The sequence below is a fragment of the Eleutherodactylus coqui genome, chromosome 4, assembly GCF_035609145.1.
Source record: "Eleutherodactylus coqui strain aEleCoq1 chromosome 4, aEleCoq1.hap1, whole genome shotgun sequence".
Lineage (NCBI taxonomy): Eukaryota > Metazoa > Chordata > Amphibia > Anura > Eleutherodactylidae > Eleutherodactylus > Eleutherodactylus coqui.
The window spans coordinates 204,760,403-204,782,481 of NC_089840.1; the positions used below are offsets into that span (position 1 = coordinate 204,760,403).

General features: G+C 43.4%; 1 protein-coding gene across 1 annotated transcript in view; it reads left to right on the plus strand.

Moving 5' to 3' along the window:
- Positions 1-21,386, plus strand: part of MCU (mitochondrial calcium uniporter) — a 125,212-nt gene extending 103,826 nt beyond the window's left edge. The window contains exons 2-8 of the mRNA XM_066600577.1: positions 7,035-7,104; positions 7,256-7,426; positions 9,475-9,579; positions 11,087-11,247; positions 14,595-14,798; positions 15,905-16,021; positions 19,013-21,386. Coding sequence (XP_066456674.1) covers positions 7,035-7,104; positions 7,256-7,426; positions 9,475-9,579; positions 11,087-11,247; positions 14,595-14,798; positions 15,905-16,021; positions 19,013-19,108 — 924 coding nt within the window. The 3' untranslated portion in view covers positions 19,109-21,386. The remainder of the gene's footprint in view (positions 1-7,034; positions 7,105-7,255; positions 7,427-9,474; positions 9,580-11,086; positions 11,248-14,594; positions 14,799-15,904; positions 16,022-19,012) is intronic.
- Positions 21,387-22,079: the final 693 nt, after the last annotated feature.

Below are 22,079 nucleotides of genomic sequence, written 5' to 3' on the forward strand. Positions count from 1 at the left end.
TCACCCGTATGCGGATCCGCATCCCATAGGGATGCATTGACCACCCGCAGGTTGATAAATACCCGCGGATGGTCAATAAAAGTGATTTTTAAACAAAATAAAGCATGAAAAAAAAACGTGACATGCTCCATTTTCGTGCGGGTCTCCTGCGGGCACGGCTCCCGCAGGCTTCTATTGAAGCCTATAGAAGCTGTCCGGATCCGCGGGAGACCTAAAATAAGAATAACTTACCCGCAGCGGACCCGGCAGATCTTCTCTTCTTCACGGCCGGATCTTTTTTCCTCGGCCCGGCGGATGTGCCTGGCGCATGCGCGCGGCACACTTCCGGCGTGCCAAGTACATCCGCCGGCCGAAGAAAGAAGATCCGGCCGTGAAGAAGAGAAGACCTGCCCGGTCCGTTGCGGGTAAGTTTATTCTTTTCAGCGCTCATGTCCGTGGGGCAGGAGGGACCCGCTGCAGATTCTCCATGGAGAATCCGTAGCCGGCCTGATTTTCCCCGTGGACATGGGGCCTTAGGCTTTCAGGAGTCAGGTAGTGAAATCAGCGGATTTGGACGACTGGTATTTACTGATACAGATGCATTCACACATGCAAGAGACTCTCTGATGGGGTCTATTTGCCTGGCACGGCCAAATTGTGTTTCTTGGTTTTTCCTTGCAAATTTAATGCAAAAGCCTATTGATTTTTCTGTGTTCAAAACTGTAAAAAAAAAAATTTGCAAGTGACCTTGCTTGCAAACACAAGGTCATTTCCACTTTTTTTTTTCTCCTCTAAATACATTGTGGTAATTGTGAGATTTTGCCAAGGCTTTGTTGCCATCAGTATAGCCTTAACCCTTTCCAATCCACTGTGACGCCTAAAGACATTCTGATTGAAGGCTGTGCAGCTCCAATGTCGGAAGGCGTCTGGCAAGGTATTCTTGCTGTATATTACTGGCCGCTTTGTTGTCGGGGGCCTCTGTAGCATGTCCCATACCACAGTACTGGCTCTAGCCAGCAGATGGTGCCATTGTAAAATGGCTGAAAGAGAAAGCCCCCTAGGAAACCCTGAATCCAAAATTAGATTGTAAAGGGTTAAAGGTTTGTCTCCGGAAGACAACCCCATTCGATATATTGATGTCATTGTGGGAGTTCCCTGCCTGTTTTCTTGTTTTTCATCTGACCTTGGCTTCCAAAAAAAGTTACTGTAGCTTCTTAAATCTTAAGAACCTATGAAAGTGTTAACCTATTTTTTTTCTTCATTCCCATTAAAGCTCCTTTTGTTCATGGTATTGCAGGCGGCGGTATTACTTTTATATTTCACATACATTGAGCCATTCACTGCATCATTTTCCCAGCATATACTGTAACTATGTGGGAGACCAAGGAGGGGGAAAAAAGTCCTCATTAACAAACAAGCAATTTTACCAAGCAGCGTTACATGTTGGGGATTCCTGGAGAACTCTCTATTCCATGTGAACACCTCCTGAATGCTAATATAAAGAGAGGCTTTTAGTTCATCTCCCCGCAGCTGGAATCATTTACTGCGTCCTGGGCTCATGAAATGCTTGTTGGTTTTTGTATAAATGACTTATTTTAATGAAGTAGAAAAAGCGGTTACAGTGAAGCGTGGCGCTAGTGAGGTGTTTTTTGACTTTTTTTTTTTCCTTTATCCTCCTGTGCAGCATTCAGCATTTTGTTTTCTTGTTACAACTTGCTGTATTGTAGAGTTTTGCAGCATCTGTATAACATGATACTCCTATGAGCATTCTCTACACACATAATGCTGCTCTGTCCAGGTTGCCTCGTTTGTAATACAGTAATATGTGCTGTATGGGGGGGACCGGCCATTTTCTCTGTTAAAAAGCGGTTGTACAGGATTTGAAGAACTTGGCTGCATTTTTAAGTAAAACACTGCCACACCTGTCCATGGGTCATGTCTGGTAATGCAACTCTGCTCCATTGAGGTGAATGAGCTAACCTGACTTTACACTTGGTCAAGAGCGCTACAAACTAGTGATTTACTCCTTCTCCCCTGGTCAAAATCTATAAACCATATTTTATTACCTTATTACTGGCAATATAATGGCAGGTACTTCATGACTTTAGGTACTATGGGAGAAACAGTTATCAACTGAAAGGTGCTTCTACATTGGTGAATGTTGGTTAAAGGGGTTGTCTCGCGCCGAAACGGGGTTTTTTTTCCCCATAGGCCCCCCGTTCGGCGCAGGACAACCACAAGGGATGTGTTAAAAAAAAAAAAATACATATTACTTACCCGAATCCCCGCTCTGCGACGTCTTCCTTCTTTCTTCTTCCTTCACCAAGATGGCCGCCGGGATCTTCACCCACGATGCACCACGGGTCCTTTCCCATGGTGCACCGTGGGCTCTGTGCGGTCCACTGCCGATTCCAGCCTCCTGATTGACTGGAATCGGCACACGTGATGGGGCGGAGCTACGCGATGATGCGTAGAAGGGGGAGGAGCCAGAACGCAGCTCGTGCCTGGACCTAGGAGAAGGGGAGAAGACCGCACAGCGCAAGCGCGTCTAAAAAAGCAAGAAGACATCAGAATTAGACGGATCCATGGAGACGGGGACGCTAGCAACGGAGCAGGTAAGTGAATAACTTCTGTATGGCTCATATTTAATGCACGATGTACATTACAAAGTGCATTAATATGGCCATACAGAAGTGTATAACCCCACTTGCTGCTGCGAGACAACCCCTTTAACTATCTAGTGCATGTATAGGGGTCTGCAAACTCTTCCTCAACAGCAAATGTAGACCTAAAGACTAAAAACAAAAGGGCGGGCAGAGGGTCTGTGGTACTACAGAGGGTCTGTGGTACCCCCCCCCCCCCCCCGGTGATGCCATAGAAGGTCCTACAACAAATATAAAACCGTGTCTGACCAACAGAAGAACAACAGTTAGAGCTCTTGGAAGGGGAGGACAAAAATAACAAACTGAGAATACAACTAAGTCAATATTATCTCGCAAAACTCAGCAGTCCTGACAGAAGACAATAACCTACCTCCACCACAGAGAGCCAGTGGGCTAAAGGACCTGTGGTGGTGGTGATGCTGTGGGAGGAGCCAAGCTGTGTGTGTGCAGGTACTATGTAGCAGAGGTGTTGCGCCACCAGAAACACTGGTACTATAATTTTCTACACAACTTGGCAGTCCTGGCAGAACACACTGACCTACCTCCACCACAGAGATCCAGTGGGCTAAAGGACCTGTGGGTGGTGATGTCACTGCTATGGGAGGAGCCAAGCTGTGTCTGTGATTGGGAATCATAATGCATGGACCAAGCAGCAGAGCTTGGTACTATGATGTCCTAATAATTACTAGTAAAAATACTGACGACCACCTGTCTGTGAGTGATGAGTGACGGAGTTAAATGTGATCAGTCACAGGGGATTTGAGCTGCGCCCCTGATCACATGACAGTGACGTCATCACAGGTCCTTCATCCCTGTGCACTGAACGAGGGATTACAGGTGAGCTAGATCCCCCCCCCCCCCCCCCACAAACCCCGTGGCCTCAGTTGCTATGGATACAGCAGTACTCAGTCTGCCAGTTTGTAGCTGGTTGTCAGACTGCAGCACACCTGTGTGGAGAGTCCAATAAATGACACCTCACAAATGTCCACATACATAGCTGGCGGTGCATACTGACCAACAACATTGAAGCATAGTCCTTCACCGCTATCTTTACATCTGCTGAACGTGATGTCATGTCATCTCAAGTGACAATACCACCAACACTACTAGTCCAGCCTTCATCTAATCATCAACTGTTGTCCAGTGTTTAAACTAACCATCGCTGTCGTGCAAACATGTCACCACAGAGGGTTCAACGTCGCCATGAAGCTAATGCAGCTTACATGACTGTGACAAGCCACGATTTCACCTCAACCACCAGCTGAAGATTGTAAATCTCGTAGCTGCCATGCGAAAGCAACGAGCCAGCATGTCTCCTCGGTGAGCAGCGGAAGTCCGTAAATCACACGCAGCTCATATGCAAAAGCAACGAGCCAACATGTCTGCTCAGCGAGCAGAGTGGAATGGAAGTAGCTGTCAAGCACCGATGGGACCGCCCGCTGGACTTAGAAGTTCAGAATGAGCAGGGATTTCAATTAACAAATATTACACTGAATCTTTTCCTACACAACTGACTGTTGGGCCGTGTAAGAAGGAGCCGCTTAATCGTTGGGCCACTCCTGTTTGTGCTGAATGAAGGCGGGCCTGAAGGATCCCCGGCCGCTTCCCCTCCATTCGCTTGAACAACTATCACCCAATTACTGGTGCAGCTGTCAGGCACTAATGCATCCAGTCATACTGTATAAAGGTAGTTTGATAAGGTCTGTCTGTATGGAGACCTTGGTGTTATCTTAATGATTCCTTAGATAAAGACGTTTATCTCTATTAAGAGGCGGTTGGTATATTCGGTCAGGGTTGGGTTGGGATAATTCAATCTTGAGTGATTTGTTGCTGTCTGCCACGTAGAACGCAGCAGAAGGGTGCTATGATATGGACCCTCATCATCTTGTGTAGCCCCCATGGTCTCATCCTGCACAGCTGTCTTCCAGCATATTTTATATGAACATAAGAACCGCAGTGGGACCGGAGAGGCTGCTACATCTATCGGGAATCCTAGTAGCTATTAGTCATTGTGGGATTGTGGAGTCCAAAGGTGATGTGAAATAATGTGTCTGTTGTAGTGTTTTCAGCAAGGAGTGGCCCCCAGAGATAAGAACATGTTCCACCCTTTGGTGACTCTTTGCTGTAGACATTTTCTAGCTAGACGTCCGTAGGCGATCAAGGAGTCGAGGCTCTCAGGGCTGAATTGATGGACAGCAGCCGTGTGTTTTATTTATGGCTGTTGTCGGTAAAGATGTATTACAGAATCTTATTACAATGCATTAAAAACTTTTTTCCTTGTACCAGGAAGTATCTAATATACAAATTACTGTACAAAGTTATTACAAATTAACTTCCTGATATGAAACCCTCATAACTCAGGTTTAATGAAACACTGATACATACATTTGATATCAGTGGAAACCAACTCAAAAGGTTTTGTTTTGCACAACTTCAGGTGATCGGTGTGGTCTCTTGTCACTGGACACACATAGTCTGTAGTAAATTTCCTGCCATATACAGTGTAGAATATTATAACTGACGCAATGGCTTCTGGGATGCCGCAGATTGTGCATGGTGGGTGGTGAGGGGGGTATGTAGACTAACACCCTCCAGAGAAAAGAAAGTCACAAGCCGTAAGGTCCGGAAAACATGGAGGCCAAGGAAGAAGTTCATTATCACCACCTACACAGCCAATCCATCTGTTTGCCTATTAACCTCAGATCTGACTTTAATTGGGAATGCCTGCCCTGTTGGAAAATGAAACCTGGGATTCCCTGTTCCAGCTGTGTCAGAAGCCATATCTGTAGTGTCCAGGTAGGAAATCCCCAGGATTGTTTCCTCATGGAAAATAAAGGGGCCATATACTTTCCTACAGGTTATAGTACAAAACCCATTCACCTTGGGGGTCTCGCACATACGCTCCACATAGACGGGTGGGTTTCCCTCCTCAGATTCTGATATTACATTGTTTTATCGAAAGTTGGAAGGCGGCTTTATTACTAAACACTAAAGACTCCATGAAACCATCGCTTTCCATTAGTTTTCATACTGTCGCAGAAAGAACATCGCCTCGGCTTTATGTCCGGTTTCAGGGCTTGTAAAAATTGCAGTTGGTAGGGATACCATCGCAAACATTTGCGCAGCATCTTCCACACAGTCGGCTGCAGAATGTCCGATTCTCTGCTTGCTCTGACAGTGGATTTCTGAGGACTTTGTATGAGACTTGCATAGGCGCGCCGCTGTTTCCACGCTTACTGGTAATCGGGCGGATGATTTTTGCTTATCAATGCAACCTTTCCCTTTTATATAAAGCTGGAGCATCCCCTATGAATTGTGAGACTACTGGGGAACTTCACCAAACTGTTCGAAAATGATATTGCACACTAATAGACTGGTAGAGGTGATAATCAAGGACACAAAACGCAGTCCTGTTTTTGTTGGCGGTTATTTTGTGTCCTAACCCCCCCAGTGACGACTACGGCAGAGTTTAAACTTCTTGGGTCTCCTTTAGCAGAACTGTTACAGTAAGCTGGTGATGGGTTGCTGTGGGCAGCATGGACTGTCTTACGGTTAGGCTGGGTTCACACGGGGCGGATTTGCCGCAGAAATTCCGTCCAGAATTTCGCCGCGGCAAATCCGCCTGCGGCCGCTAATCACAGGATTAGCTGACCGTGTGGACGAGATTTCTCAGAAATCTCGTCCACACGGGGCAGCAAATCTGCCGCGGCAAAGCCAGCACTCTGGCGCGGATTAGCTGGCCGCAGTATACTTGTTGTTTTTCTTCCTCCGCTGCGGCTGCGCTCTCCTCTATGGGAGTGCCGGCCGCAGCGGAAGAGCGAGCGGCCAGGCCGCTTCAAAACCCGCAGCTAAGCAACGCTTCTCATGGCCGTAATCTCTCGGTTTTTCCACTGCGGCCAAACCGCAAGATTTCCGCCAGGATTTAGCCTGGGTTCCCACACCGTAGTTTTGCTAAATGTAACTTTTTGAGTCTGTTTCCACTGATACCAAATTTCTATATCTGAGTGTCATTAAACAGGAGTTATGGGGGGTTTAAATCTGGAAGATCTATTAGTAATGACCGCGTTTTTCCCTTGGTATGTGAATAGTCATGTGACAATATTTCATCCGGGAAATGACTTTAGAAAAATGACAAATCTGGAATCTCCTTATTAATCAGATGTTCAGGACAGAAACAATGTCATTTTATTGGCAAAGATTTATACTCTTTAAATGATGTATGACTGGATTTCTTAGATTTGTATTTGAGAGTCTTGAAGTAGTTTTGGAATCTTGTAGATCAGCCAGTTCTTAGAAATGGTCGACATTAGAATGTTTAATTGGCTCTAAAAGATGTAAAGCTGCAGGATAACATCCCCAATGAATAATAATGTATATGCTTCTGTTTTCTAGGCGCACCAGAGACTTCCTGCATGGCTGAGCCAAAAAGTAGCATTTTGCAGTGCAGCATCGCCCTCTGATGGTGAGTTGGGGAATTGCTTCTTATGCCATTCAGTTTATTGATCTGATTACCCGCAGTACTATGGGTTTCATATAATTTATGCCCCATATGTTTATATAAAACGTACTCCTATGCACTAATATTAATGACTGTCTTTTATTTTGTTTATTAGATGTGACTGTAGTTTACCAAAACGGGTTTCCTGTGATAACCGTTAACCTCCCATCCCGCCAGGAGAAATGCCGATTTACTCTGAAGCCCATTTCGGATTCAGTTGGAGTATTTCTGCAGCAGCTTCAGAATGAAGATCGGGGAATTGACAGAGTAGCAATCTACTCCACAGGTTTGGCAGTATGCGACTGTACCCACCCTCACAATGCAGTGTGCTTTAACCCCTAAGGTCCAGGTTGTTGTGGTCCAAAAGGATCAGACTCTTTTTAGGGATTTTACCCATATGGTGGTTTTATTGCTCGGTTTTATTTCATTCAGCTACCAAAATTATTTTTGTTTTGTTTTTTCTGTGATGCAGGGCTATTGTTTTTATATCCTTTTTTTTCCCCAAATATGTCACACTTTTCCACTGCAGCATCCACAGAGCCCCAGTTAGAGGGGGAAAAACATCCCCCTACAGTAACATCAGTCACTAACAAAACTGATCTGGCACTGCTAGGAGCCTGCAGCTCTCCTGTGGCAGGGGGCACCCGGTGGTCACTTCATCGCCGGGTCGAATAATGGAAGTGACACTTAACACTTTCTCTATTCACTACATAGCGCTCAGAGTAATATTGTGTTTCCCCAATAATAAGCCCTACTCCAAAAAACCCTACCCTGATTTTCGGGGATGCTTGAAATAGAAGCCGTCCCCCAAAAATAAGCGCTAGCTATACCACATGTCAAAAAAATATACTCACCTAGCAGCCGGCCTTCGGGTCCTTTGCTCTGGTCTCGACTAGCCAGCCTTGACTGACCAATCACAGCCATTCAATAATATTACTCAATGAATGACTATGATTTGTTAATCGAGTGACGGCTCTCATTGGCTGACGTGGCGCTCAATTAACCAATCAGAGCATTAGCTTGCTGGAGGCGGGGTATTCAAGCCCCGCTACCTGGAAGAACTGCTCTGTCGGTGTGCAGGAGAACACTAAGCCTGCAGCAGCATCAGAGACCAGCGCAAGAGACCCGAACGCCGGCAGCTAGTTAAGTATTATCTCACCCCCTAAAATTTATATAAGCGAGTGTCTTATTTTTTGGGGGAAATACAGTATGCAGTCTGCAAGAGTGAAGGCAGAAGCGGTTTAAAATTGCTTCTGCCTTCTTCCCTGGGTCCTCAGCTGTGACCAACAGCCGAGGACCCAACCAGCTCCTGCTTCATTGCAGAGATTTAATACTGCGTTGTTTGTTTTTACCATCGACCGGTATTGCGGCCAAGGACCAAGTGACGTAAATTTATGGTGCTTGATTAGAGATGAGCGAGCATACTCGCTAAGGACAATCACTCAATCGAGCATTGTCCTTAGCGAGTACCTGCCCGCTCGGAAGAAAAGGTTCGGCTGCTGGCGCGGGCGACAGGTGAGTTGCGGCAGTGAGCGGGGGGGGGGGGGGGGGGTAGAGGGTAGAGGGAGAGAGAGATCTCTCCTCCGTTCCTGCCCGCCCGCCACCGGCAGCCGATCCCTTTCTTCCGAGTGGGCTAGTACTCGCTAAGGGCCCTTAGCGAGTATGCTCGCTCATCTCTATGCTTGGTCATTGGGGGTTAAACTAATATGAAACCATTTAGGTACATTTACACTCTTGTGTATTGAGGGGTTATCTATGACTAACTTTTTTAGTCAAAAAGATGCTAGCTGATTTTGGAATGTCCTGCTGTGGGGATCCTAAGCACTCAGCTATTATCTGCATAGTGGCAGATCAGTCTCCCTGGATTAAAATAAATGGGCTTATCTGTAATGAACCTGCTGAAGTGCTCTGGTAATAACAGGGATCTTCGTGACCTGATTTTGCCCGTTAACTCCATATGTCTTTAGTAGGGCCTCCCACTATTAGATGCATCATAACTAGAGATGAGCGAGTATACTCGCTAAGGCACATTACTCGAGTAAGTAGTGCCTTAGCCAAGTATCTCCCCACTCATCTCTAAAGATTCGGGGGCAGGCGGGGGAGAGCGGGGAGGAACGGAGGGGAGATCTCTCTCTCTCCCCCAGCTCCCCCCTGCTCCCCGCCGCAACTCACCGGCGCTGGCCCCCGAATCTTTAGAGACGATCGGGGAGATAATCTGCTAAGGCACTACTCGCTTGAGTAATGTGCCTTAGCGAGTATACTCGCTCATCTCTAATCATAACCCTTCTACATACCCACTAATTGTTGAGTCATATAGTCCACTGTCTCTTTCAGATGGATCCCGTGTAGCCTCTTCCACAGGCATTGACGTCCTTTTACTAGATGACTTCAAACTCTCCATTAATGATAAAATTTACGATGTGCGGGCACCAAAAAGAGGTAATGTGCTTGAAAACGCTTTAATTTTTTAAAATATGCATAAATTTTAACCCCTTACTGACTGACATGGTTTCCGACCTCAGTAGTAGACTTGCACATACATCTTTGTAAGACAGTGGCTTTGCTGACTGACAGCCAGGCTCCTGCTGTAACCGCCAGGACTGGAGAAACCTCAGATCCTGGCAGTTTAACTCCTTATGTGCCATAAGCAATAGCAACTGCAAGTAAGCAGGAGTGTGATCCTTTTTGTCACACATCGGCACCTCGCAGTGGGATTACAAACTACCCATGGCATCCTGAAGCCTGACAAAGGCCTCCATGTCTGCCATGTAAATTAGCCTATAAGATCCCACCTCTGGCAGATTCTAACATGCAGATGTCATGGGCTTAATAGAATGCACTAGAAAAGTATTGCAGTGTATTATCCTAGTGATCGAACAATCTCCTCTTCCACTTGAGGGACTTTAAAATGAATCTTTGTTGAACTTCTTTCGACACAAATCTTTAACACAAAAATGCAGTTTAAAAAAATGCATTTCTTTACACAAAAAAGCTTTTATAAATAAAATACTTAAGAAATTTTTTTTTTAAAGCAAGAGGCATTACTGGATTTTCTAATGACGGACAACGAAAATATTTTTTTTACATCACACAGTGAACACTGTAAAAATAATTCTAAATACAAACGCCAGAATTGCCATATTTCTTTTGTTTTCCTTTCCAAAAATACGCTAAAAAGCAGTCCCTAAGTCTCGTGTTCCTCAAAATGGTACCAATAAAAGCTAAAACTCCTCTTGCAGAAAACGAGATCTCAGAGCTCCACTGCCAGAAAAATAACAATGCTATCGGCCTTAGAAGGCGGCGATGCAGATTCAATTGTTTTTCTTTAAAAATGTTTTTTGATTGTGCATATCTATATAAACTTGGGATCGCAGTAATGATGCTGATCCAGATTAAAAAAATTATCTTATTCTTACTGTATGATGGACACCATAAAAGGAAAACTCTGAAAACCATGGCAGATTTTGAAGGGCTTCCCCATACCACCCTAATTCCCCCCCTTCTCCCCCCCCCCCCCCCCAAAAAAAAAAATGTAATGGCTCTACAACACATTATATGGACCCCAGAGTAGTGCCATTAAAACTACAACTTGTCCTCCCCCCAAAAAATGAATGGCTATGTAAACAATTTAGGGCTCTTGCAAGGACGACCATCGGCTCATCACTAAGGGATTAAGCTGCAGACTTGTAAAACTTGTCTTTAATAAGTGTCCACGTGATATTTTACGTTTGGCGAGTAGCTTGGCTTATATATTTTAAGAGCATTGGCCTTTTTAAGAACCGTTATGAAATATTTAGTGTCCTTGTCGGGTTGATGTTTACAGGGTACCTTCTCTGTATTTGTGTCTTAGACATCTTGTAATACATTTTAGCTCCTTTGTATAGAACTAGGAGTGGGTTTTCTTCGCTCCTGTTTCTGTAACATTGTGGCCTTCCTGTACCTCCAGAACTATTAAGCCATGAACATGCATCGACTATGAATGACGTGAAGCATCTTGTGCAGCAGTTGCACACCTCTATGCATATCAAGGATTTCCAGGTCAATAGAGAGAAGGAGCTCTGCAGTCGACTGGAGCAGCTTCAGGGGCAGCTTGAACCTCATGAAAAGGTATGTCCTCTTCTAATCCCCACAGCTTTTTTTTTTCTGCGTTTTCAGGTTTCTGAGAAATTACCATGACTTAAATGAATTGTTGTACTGATGTGACGTGGCAGTGAAGACTTGCTTTTCACATTAAGTAGCAGCACTAGCGTAACTATAGGGGATGCGATTGCACCTGGGCCCAGGAGCCTTAGGGGGCCCATAAGGCCTCTGTTCTCCATATGGGGAGCCCAGTACTATGAATAAAGCATTATAGTTGGGATCCTATTACAGGTTTTGCATTGGGGCCCAGAAGCTTCAAGTTACACCTCTGCGTTAAGGGGTTAAGAGAAGTTGGGGGGCCCCTAAGACAAACTTTTGCACCTGGGCCCATGAGCCATTAGCTACGCCCCCGAGTAGCAGCATTGGGTGACATTTTCTAAACAAGAAGTAGATTAGCAATAAATCTCACACTAATGCTAACAAAATATAGTAAGGACCATTCTGTTTCCTTTTTTTGCCATTTTTTTTCAAATTTAATGCATAGAAGTAACAGCGATTTACAGCTGCTTTAGAACAAAGATTAGTAGCACTAGCCATAGCACAGTGTACTAGTTTTGCCCTCAGTACTATTTTATGGTGCCACGCATTTTGGCGAATGTTTACAAGCATCGTATTTGCTTATTCCCAGTCTGACCTGCATTACTACAGGATCCGCAGCAGAAATCAGAGGGCGACCTTGGATTTTTGCTGTAGATATGCAGTTTGACGTGGTGCAGATGCACACAAAGATTGGCCCCATTTAGTAAAGCTCTTCAGCATGCAGAATATGCTGCGTGGTACGTATTAACCCTTTGCAATCCAATTTTGGATTCAGGGGTTCCTAGGGGGCTTTCTCTTTCTGCCATTATACAATGGCGCCATCTGCTGGCTAGAGCCAGTACTATGGTATAGGACATGCTGGAGAGGCCCCTGACAACAGAGCGGCCAGTAATATACAGTAAGAATACCCTGCCGAACGTCTTCCGAAATCAGAGCTGTACAGCCTTCAATCAGAATGTCTACAGACGTCAGACAGTGGATTGGAAAGGGTTAAGATTTTTTTTTTCGCTGGTAGCAAAAATCTACATGGAAGTTTTCCAGAGCATTTGAATAGCATTGTCAAATGTGGATTGCCATCTGAGTTGTAGGTGTTAGCATGGAATCCATTGCTGATATCTGTGTCCGATCCCACACTTTTCTGCTCCATCAGGATTTCTTTTCATAGTTCATGCATGAAGGGTAGGCAGCTTTCTAGAAATGGTGACTATCAAGGAGTAATTTCTAGTCTACAGTAATGTTTCCATCCTCCTCAAGATTAACACTTGGCATGGGATATAGTTCCACAATTTTTGCTGTCGCAGTGCCGTATGTCTGTCCTTCAGTGGACTTGTCTGGTGCAAAATGCCAATTACAGTACAGCCAGATATAGGCAACAAAGAGGGTTTGGGTTACTGCTGTATATACATATTTATGATGGTCATTAAAAATTTGCAATTCCAATTAAAATTTACCTGAATACCATACATAACTGGTAGATGGGTGCCTCATTTTTGGGCGCCACAATTATCAGGTCATTGACCCTTTAAAGACCAGAGTGTTTCAGTCCTAAAGGATCAGGCATTTTATTAGCGATTTTACTCATGTGGTGGTTTTTATGGCCCTATTTTTATCCATTTTATTTAGTTTTTTTTTCCTGGCCCGCCAAAATTTTTGCTAGTTTTGTTGTTTTTTGTTTGGTGTTTTTTTTCCTCAAATATATATTTTAATTCCTCTTTTCACTGAAATTTCTTGTTATTTTATTAAGTTTGTTGTTTTTTTTTAAACATTTTTAGTTCATTTAAAAATTATATCCACTTTAAAATAAAGTATAGGAATGGGTCATATCAGACTTCTGGGGGACAGTTACACAGTGTTTTTTGATCATCTATAGAAACCCCAATTGCAGTCAGAGCTGGTCAGCGTTTACGAAGACCCTGCAGCACTGATATGTCGGGGGTCACCAACAATCACATAATTGCGGGGTCCTGTTCAGTAAACTGCCCTGCTCCTTCCTGCGTTCTCTACATAACACTTATTGAACGCTATGTAGCCTGTAAAGAAGACAGAAGTGGTTAAAAACTGCTTCTGTCTTCTCCTGGGTCCTGACCTACTCCTGCTAAAATACAGGCGCTTTAATCCCAATATATATTGTATTGTGTGTTTTTTTTTTTTTTACACTATCGGCCGGGATTACAGCCCAGGTATAAGAGCTTGGACCTTAATGGGTGAAGCTGGCTGGTATTGGCCATATCCATTGGTGGGACCTGTACCTATTGGCACTGTGTAAAATGGAAGAGTATCCTCATGTGTTAGTATTTTTTTTACTCCCTCTATGGGATAAGTGAGGATATGGTGGTGGTATTTTTTTTTTTACTTATGTTAAACAATATACTTTTATCTGTAATTGATATACATGAAAGGGTATCTGTCACTTTTTTTTGCAGCCCTTTCTGAGGGCAGCATAACATAGTCACATTGAGGTCTGCTGTGTGTATCTGTGCAGTAGTTTGGGGAAATCTGCATTTTATCAGTAGCAGCACATACATAGAGGGTTACAGGAAGTAGTCCTCAATATATATTCATGAGCTGCTGGCTAGCGACCCATCACTCCCTAGCTACTGATTGACAGCTGTCTGCTATTAGGCTGGGTTCACACGGGGTGGATTTGCCGCGGAAATTCCGTGCAGAATTTCACCGTGGCAAATCCGCATGCGGCCGCTAATCCCGGGATTAGCCAGCCATGTGGACGAGATTTCTCAGAAATCTTGTCCACACGGGACGGCAAATCCGCTGAGGCTAAGTCGGCAGAAGCCGCTGCTGCGGTGCGGATTTGCCGGCTGCAGCATGTTCGTTTTTTGTTTTTTTTCCCGCAGCGACTGCGCTCTCCTCTATGGAAGGAAGAGTGAGCGTTGGGGCCGCTTCAAAGCTGCCGTGGGTTTTGCACTGGCGGTTCTCCCGGCAGAAAACTCGCGGTTTTTCGCTGTGGCCAAACCGCGAGATTTTTGCCAGTAATTCGCCCTGTGAGAACCCAGCCTTAGTGTGCATAGAGAGCAAGCTGTCAATCAGTAGCTGGAGGCTGGGATTGGCATTGCTAGTTGCAGCTCATGAACATGGCTAGTTCTCTGTGTGGTTGCTGCTACTGATATAAAATGCAAGCTTCTCTCAAACTACTGCAGAGATAAATACAGCTGACATATATCCCTGCGGTCCGTGCGCCTGTCACTGCCTTGCGCTGCTCTGTGAGAGCTGCAAAAAGATGGTGATTAATTCCCTTTAATGCGTTAATGTTTCCACAGGCTCGAATTAAAGCTGCTCAGAAAGCAGCGAAGATGACACGGCTTGTCCAGTGGGGAGGCTTAGCTTATATGTCTGTACAGTTCGGAATCCTCGCCCGCTTGACGTGGTGGGAATACTCTTGGGATATTATGGAGCCTGTCACTTACTTCATTACTTATAGCGGTGTCATTGGAATGTATTGTTATTTTCTACTTACAGGCAAGGTAAGTCCTCCTACAGTCATAAACTGGAATATAATAATGGGGATATAATGTGGCGTTGAAGGAAAGCTGCACAGAATCAGGGATGGGACTTGCATACATGCTTTCCTCAGTATTCCCCTGCTGCCACTTGCAAAGCTGCGGCTGCATGCGTCCTGCAGACTACTTCTGCACCTACTGAGAGGACTAGTCCTAGTATGAGCCTTTCTATGTAGTCTCGGGGATGTATGCAGACAGTGGGAGAACGCTGAGGAAGGCAAGTATGTTACTTTAGTTCATGAAGCTCATAGGCACTCAGATTCCCTTTTAAGCTATTCATACCCTTCAGATATCTGGAACGGGTATATAGCTGATATTCATCTTCCAAATTCCGAATTGTATCTACTTTTGGACCAACTTTAATTTTCTTTCTTGAATCCATCTAAACCCAGTGAGGATTTCTTCTTGCAAATTTTAGATTTTATGTATTTTTCTACTATAGTTTGTTACATTACTGAGATGTTGGACACTTATATGCTGAGAACATGCCTTTAAATAACATAACAGGATGGTCTCCACTCTTAACTCCTTTTAGTACTGATGACCTATCACCAGGATAGCAGTTTTGTCTTCAACCCTAATTCAGATGTCCAACCCCTACTTCAATAAGTATGAGAGTTTAGATTAGGTGATCGCCAGGGTTTGAGTGGTGGAACCATGCCGATCATCTATAATTAACTTATTCTGATGATGTCCTCTGTACTAAAAGGGGAGTTAAATGCATGGAATACCCCTTTTAAATTCACACAATGTCCCGGTAATAAAGCTAGCGGTAGACCACTAGAGCAGAACTGCAGGCATCTAGTCTGTAATCTCACAGTGATCCTTGTCTCATACGCTGAAGGATCTCTTAGAATAAAACCTCTTCTAGCTGATAAAGGCTGAAGTGAAACTTTGCTTTTCTGCTGAGAATACTCACTTTAGGTAATTTTAGCTTGAATATTATAGTGATTGTATTTCATGACTCCGTATCCTGATCACATTACCCTAGTAGTGAGTATAACCTGACTTTTAAAAAGGATAAACATTTTTACACTGATGGATTTAACATGGTTTTCTATTCTTTACAGGAATATCTTTATCCAGATGCCACAGACAGACAGTACTTACATTATTTCCATAAAACGGCCAAAAAAACAGATTTTAACTATTTAGAATACAATCGACTCAAGGATGATATTGCTCAGGTAGGCGTTTTATGTGAACGGTGTGGCCTAATTGTGTAAATTCTCTTGGTATGATCATGAAGATGAATCTAACTGCAAACATTTGTGCCTTGTTCGTCTGTCTTCTGCACATCCGAATTGGGTTGTTAATACTATTTCAACACGGTCAACATAGCTTCCAGTTTATTTTAAATTGGTACTGAACTGGTCTAGTAGTAAGCCAGTAGGACCCAACAGCTACCAACTTAGGATTGGTCTAGGCAAATCAGAAACTTTCCACCCTTGGCTACTGTAGTTGGGTGTAGAGCTTTACCATACCTCCTCCTACACGCTTAACTAATCGCATCCAGAGCTTCACTCCTCACTCCCACAGTGATCACATCCAGAGCTTCACCAACTCTTCCCAGGAATCACATATAGAGAGCAGATTATACCCACACTGATCATGGTAGAAGGAAGACTGCAGTTCTGACACTCAATGAGTTAGTATTGGCCATACTTCCCTACTTCTCTTCGGCAAGCTGAGTTGGGGGAGATTCTTCTAGCAGACATGCCTAGTGAGTGGCACGACTGATGGCTACAGATGGAGTTTCTGCTTTTTTAAAAAAAAGGCACTGCAGTGTCATAGTACCACTGGTATGAATCGGTTAGTTAGCTTACAAGACCGAGTTCTGAGTTTGAATCATCCAGGGCATCATCTGCATTGAGTTTGTATAGAGCTTCTTATAGTCCCTAATGTGTGTAATACTTGGTCTGATCTAGGAAAATGCTATTGTGGGCCCAACCCTCCTTGGGAGCAATGACAAATGGTACTGTTTTTTTGTTAAGTTTTGAGGAATGCTGGTGCTGATTAAATAAGATATTTTTATCAAATATGTACATTTTAGTGATGTAGATAGTGATTGGAGGAGGCATACCTTGTCTTGCACGCAATGCATTGTGCCTTTCTACCCATTTCACATCAAAACATGTTCTTATAAAGGGGTTGTCTCACCCAGACTACCTGTTTCAAATGATTTCCAGAAACAGTAACTGGAGAATATTGGTAGTTGGCACAATTTTTTTTTTTTAATCGTAGTAATGTCTGTGCATGTAGACCCTTATCCCACTGAGCTAAACTTTTTCAAGTAGTTGTGACATATTAGAAAAACAGTGTAAATCACACTCACAACTCGCACTGAATATTTATAGTCTGGCAGGTTTGCTATTGCTAAACTGAGTAAGGGTAAAGAGAAAACAAAACATTAACATACTTTGGATAAGAGATTCTGCAATAGCACATAAACCTAATGCATTTAGAAAGTTTTCAGACCCTTTCACTTTTTTAATTTTTTGTTGTGCACATTAATGAAGAGAAAAGCATATTTTTTACCATCATTTAGTACCATACCATATTTTTTACCATACCTCATAATGACAAAGTGGAAACAGAATGTTCATCTTTAACTTTTTAAATGAAAAACTTCTAACTTTTTGCATTGACATAAGTGTTCAGACCCTTTGGTATGACATGACATTTAAAATTTAGCTTTGCTGACTTCCCATTTCTCTTGATCGTCTTTAAGATGTCTCTAAACCTTGATTGGAATATCACATCTCACAATGCATATCGGAGCCAAAACCAAGCCATGAGGAGGAAAGAACTGCCTATGGAGCTTGGAGGCACAGATGTGGAGAAGGCTACAAAAAAACTTCTGTATTGAAAGTTCCCAAAAGCACACTGGCCTCCATATTTCCTTAATGGAAGACATTTGGAACAACCAAGACTCTTCCTAGAGTTGCCAATCCTACCAAACGAAGTAATTTAGGGAAGGGCCTTGGTAACAGTTGCCCAAGAATTGAGGCCATAAAGTTCAATCTTAGAGACAAAGTTATCTGGCCTAAGACTAAGTGTGATGTCTGTAGGAAACCAAGCACTGCTACTCACCTGCCCAATATCATCCCTACAATGAAGATGATGGTGGCAGCATCATACTGCAGGTTGTTTTTCAGCGGCTAGGCCATGGAAACTAGTCAGGGTTGATGGGAAGCTGAATGGAGCAAAGTACAGAGAGATTCCTCATGAAAACCTTATTCAGGGTGAGAGGGGCCTCGGATGGTGCAGAAGTTTCACCTTCGAACAAGACAATGACCCTAATGGCACAGCCAAGACAATACAGGAGTAGCTTTGGGACAACTCTGTAAATGTCTTTATGTAGCCCAGGCACACATTCCAACATCTCTGGAGAGACCTGAGAAAAATGGCTGACCACATTTGGCCCCTATCTAACCTGACAGAGCTTGAGAGAACCTGTAGAGAAGAATGGCAGAAAATACCCAAATCCTGGTGTGTAAATCTTGTGGTGTCATACCCAAGACTGGAGATTATCATTCCTGCCAAAAGTGCTTCAACTAGGTAATGAGTACAGGGTGTGAATATTTGCATCAATACAAAATGTTGAAAATCTATCAAAGATTTCTATTTAAATACATTCTGTTTTCACTTGATCAATACGGGGAGAAGCTTTTCAAATTTTTTTTGGAATTTGAACAATGTCATGATATGACTAAGACCTCATGCACACAGCAGGTCTGGATTCCACCTGCGGAATTCCGCACGGAATCTGGCCCTGGCTGCGGTGGGTGACTGCGCCAGGGCCAGATTCTTCGCCGGCGTCCACATGGACCTGTCTTCCGGCTACTCTGTACTGTGGATGGTCTGCACGGCTCGCCGTTAGACAAGCACGGTGCATAATTTTTTTAAGACTCATGCTTTTCCTACAGAATCCACAACCTGTCCACAATGTTTTTGCCCGGATTCTGCTGCAAAAATCTGCCCATGTGCATGAGGCCTAAGTGTTAAAAAAAAAAAAAAAAAAGAGCCTGAAGACTTTCCAAATGCATTGTTAATATGAAGTTGAAGTACAGAACTACATATGTGTGTTAGGAAAATAAAACAGGCCTACATGTTGCATATTAACCTTTTTTTACTCTTTATAATACAAACTAAAATGTGTTTTATGATCTTTTTAGGTTGAGTTGGACCTTAAAAGACTGCGTGATCCCTTGCAGATGCATCTCCCGATCCAACAAATCGATGACAAAGCTAGATCATTGCAGGACTCTTAATTCCCTAGCAAAACCTGTGGATATCTCTTGCCTTTGAAATTAAAGCATTATTGGTGGTAGCTGGGATGTGGTATTGGGATGGGTGATCATTTCTCCCTCTTCTGTATTTTTTTCCATACATTTTTTTTTTTCCAACTTTTTTTAAGCTGCTGCATAAGAGCAGGCAGAAATGAATTTAATGGAGCGCTTGGAACCTTGATGTTAAATGCCTCCTACGGCTTGGAAAATTGTTGTTTCTTAATCCATATCATTTATTTTACTTGTCAATGAATGCAGATGGACTATAAATACAAGCTAAAGTTTCTCAATCGCGAATGATCATTTTTTATTTTTTGCTTTCCTGGTTTTATGGCAAGTCAGAATGTGGCAGAGTGCCTGTAGAACACATTGGGCTAATGGTCTACTGGTTCACTGGAGACAGTTGGATAACATAGCGCACAATTAATTGGACCTGTAGTAACCTCAGCATAAAGCTAGTCTCCAGTGTGTAAAGATGTGAAGGCGTTCAGCTGCCTCGCTGTCATGATAGACTCCAGGTTTATGCACATGCCTTTCCGTGTTTAGATGCAACACGCCTCAATTTTAATCCAAACCCCAAACACATTGAAACTTTTTGCTATGCATTTTAAGAAAACGCATGTTACTTTTTTCTTTTCCTTGTAATCACTTAATTGAATGTCCCATTTCCCCCATCCCTCTCCCTCCCACTGCCTTGGCTATATGTATACTTCAGGGGCTCAGTGCATGGTAGGTTTTTATATCTTTTTTTTTTTTTTCCTTTAATTTTGTTTTCTTTTTTTGGGAGGGAGTTTCCCCTGTTCTGCACTTTTTGATTGGAGGATCAGTGGGTAGAAAAACATGTTTGCATGACTGTGAACAGGTGACCACCTTTATTCTAATGCAATGAACATCAATTAACTTCATAAAGATTTTACATCTTCTGGTTCATCCCCCTTTCAATAGAATCGCAACATCTTCCTGGATGAAACCTGATATTTCGGCCTTGTCTATATTTTGTGTACAGTATCTACATACCACTGAAGGATTGGAGAGTGGCGATGCCTGAGATATCACCTCTATCTTTTTGCTCCAAAGTTTTCAGGGGTTTTCTTGCCTTTTTTTTTCCTCTTTGGAATAAGCTGCTCTTCCACAGACTTTTAATATCAAAATGGTGCAGTCTCTTGTTGGGGTTGGCATGGGGGTAAATGATGGGTGGTAATGGGCTTCAATTTTGCAGAGACAATTTTTTTAAGGACTCCCCACTGTGAAAGGCTCCTACTTCAGGGAAAGGATTACAGAACTAAAGAAGTGAAGCCAGATGACTGGTGCCTTGCATATATATTGAAATAGAGAGGAGAGTATGTTATATGTTCTCTTCATGCATTGACTGGCAGTTACATTACCATGGACTCCTTGCCAGCCTAAATCTTGTGCCCATGTGGAACATGGCTGGTAGATGCTGCCAACTGTAGTCTTAAGTAACTGCCTCTAACCTAAGGCTCTCCTCTCAGGTGGATTGAATCCATTTTTCCATATTTTCTTGTTTGTTCTTATCTTTTCTATTGTGTCCTGTATTTTTTTTCCAAGATTGTAGATCCATGCAGAACATGGTGTACAGGAGATTGGCAATAAACCACTTCCAGGCATAATATGTGATCTTGGTTTTCTGGAGGTGTATCATGCCTTCATATCGTGTCTGTATCTTGAAAATGTGCCCTTTAAATGGTGATCTATCGGGCGTGAATGTCTGCTATGGAATATATCGGATTGACAATCATGTACATCTATAGGCCCTGATAATACAGATCTTTGGTCGTCTGAAGTCATCGTAATTTGTTTTGATGATTTTAAGGCAGTACAGCTTAAGACCACAAGAAATCTTATTATGATGGTGGCCAAAAAGTAGTCCTTAAGTTTTTGCTTGGGTAACTCTGATCTGAACAGGAGATTTTTCTTTTAACACTAAGAAAATGAAAAGCTTTTCTTTTGCCATTTGCACTTCTGATGCTGAAGGAGCTGGAGAAAAGAACGACTTGGGTCCCTTCAGCAGAAAATAGCCTGATCCTGTTCATATAAATGGTTTATAAGAACAGTGAAAACACAGGAATAGTCTCGAAAGGGTCTGGTATGTGTGAGTGTGCGGGGAGGTTTGGAGCATGGAGGAATGTCCTATAAATAAGCAAAATATAGATGTGTAAAATCCTGTATCATTTATGAAATATGTATAAAAAAAATGTAATTCTGCAACAATAAACACTTATTCAGTTTTTCAAGAAAAGTTTGAAGTTTCTTTACTTTCTGACTCTTATTTATAGGACTGTACACTTAAAATTCTGCATGATGTGTATGACCGGTGTTGGACTTCATTGGACTGATCAGTCAGCGCCCACTTAATAGCATTGCTGCTTGAGCCCCAGTGAATGCTTTTTCTTGGTCCTCAGTACTGCTTCATAGCATACACATGTCAAACACGAGGCCCATGACCCGAATCCGGCCCCCCACCTCATTTTATGGGGCTTGCCAGCCGTGTATCAAAATAACAGGAATTCTGCTCACCACACCTGCAGCTCACCTCAGCACAAATGTCAGCGGCCCAGTTCAGAGTCTGTGACCGCTGATCTTTCCCTGCCGGCATCTGCTTTTTAAGGGTTACTGTTACTACTAGGGGCCATTATAGGGGTGTCACTATTACTACTGCAGTCACTATTACTGGGGCCTTTATGGGGGTCAAGGTTACAACTGCGGCCACTATGATTGTCGCTATTACTGCGGCCACTATGCTTGTCACGATTACTGCTGCGGCCACTATGGTGGTCACGATTACTGCTGCGGCCACTATGGTGGTCACCGTTACTGCTGCGGCCACTATGGTGGTCACCGTTACTGCTGCGGCCACTATGGTGGTCACCGTTACTGCTGCGGCCACTGTGGTGGTCACCGTTACTGCTGCGGCCACTGTGGTGGTCACCGT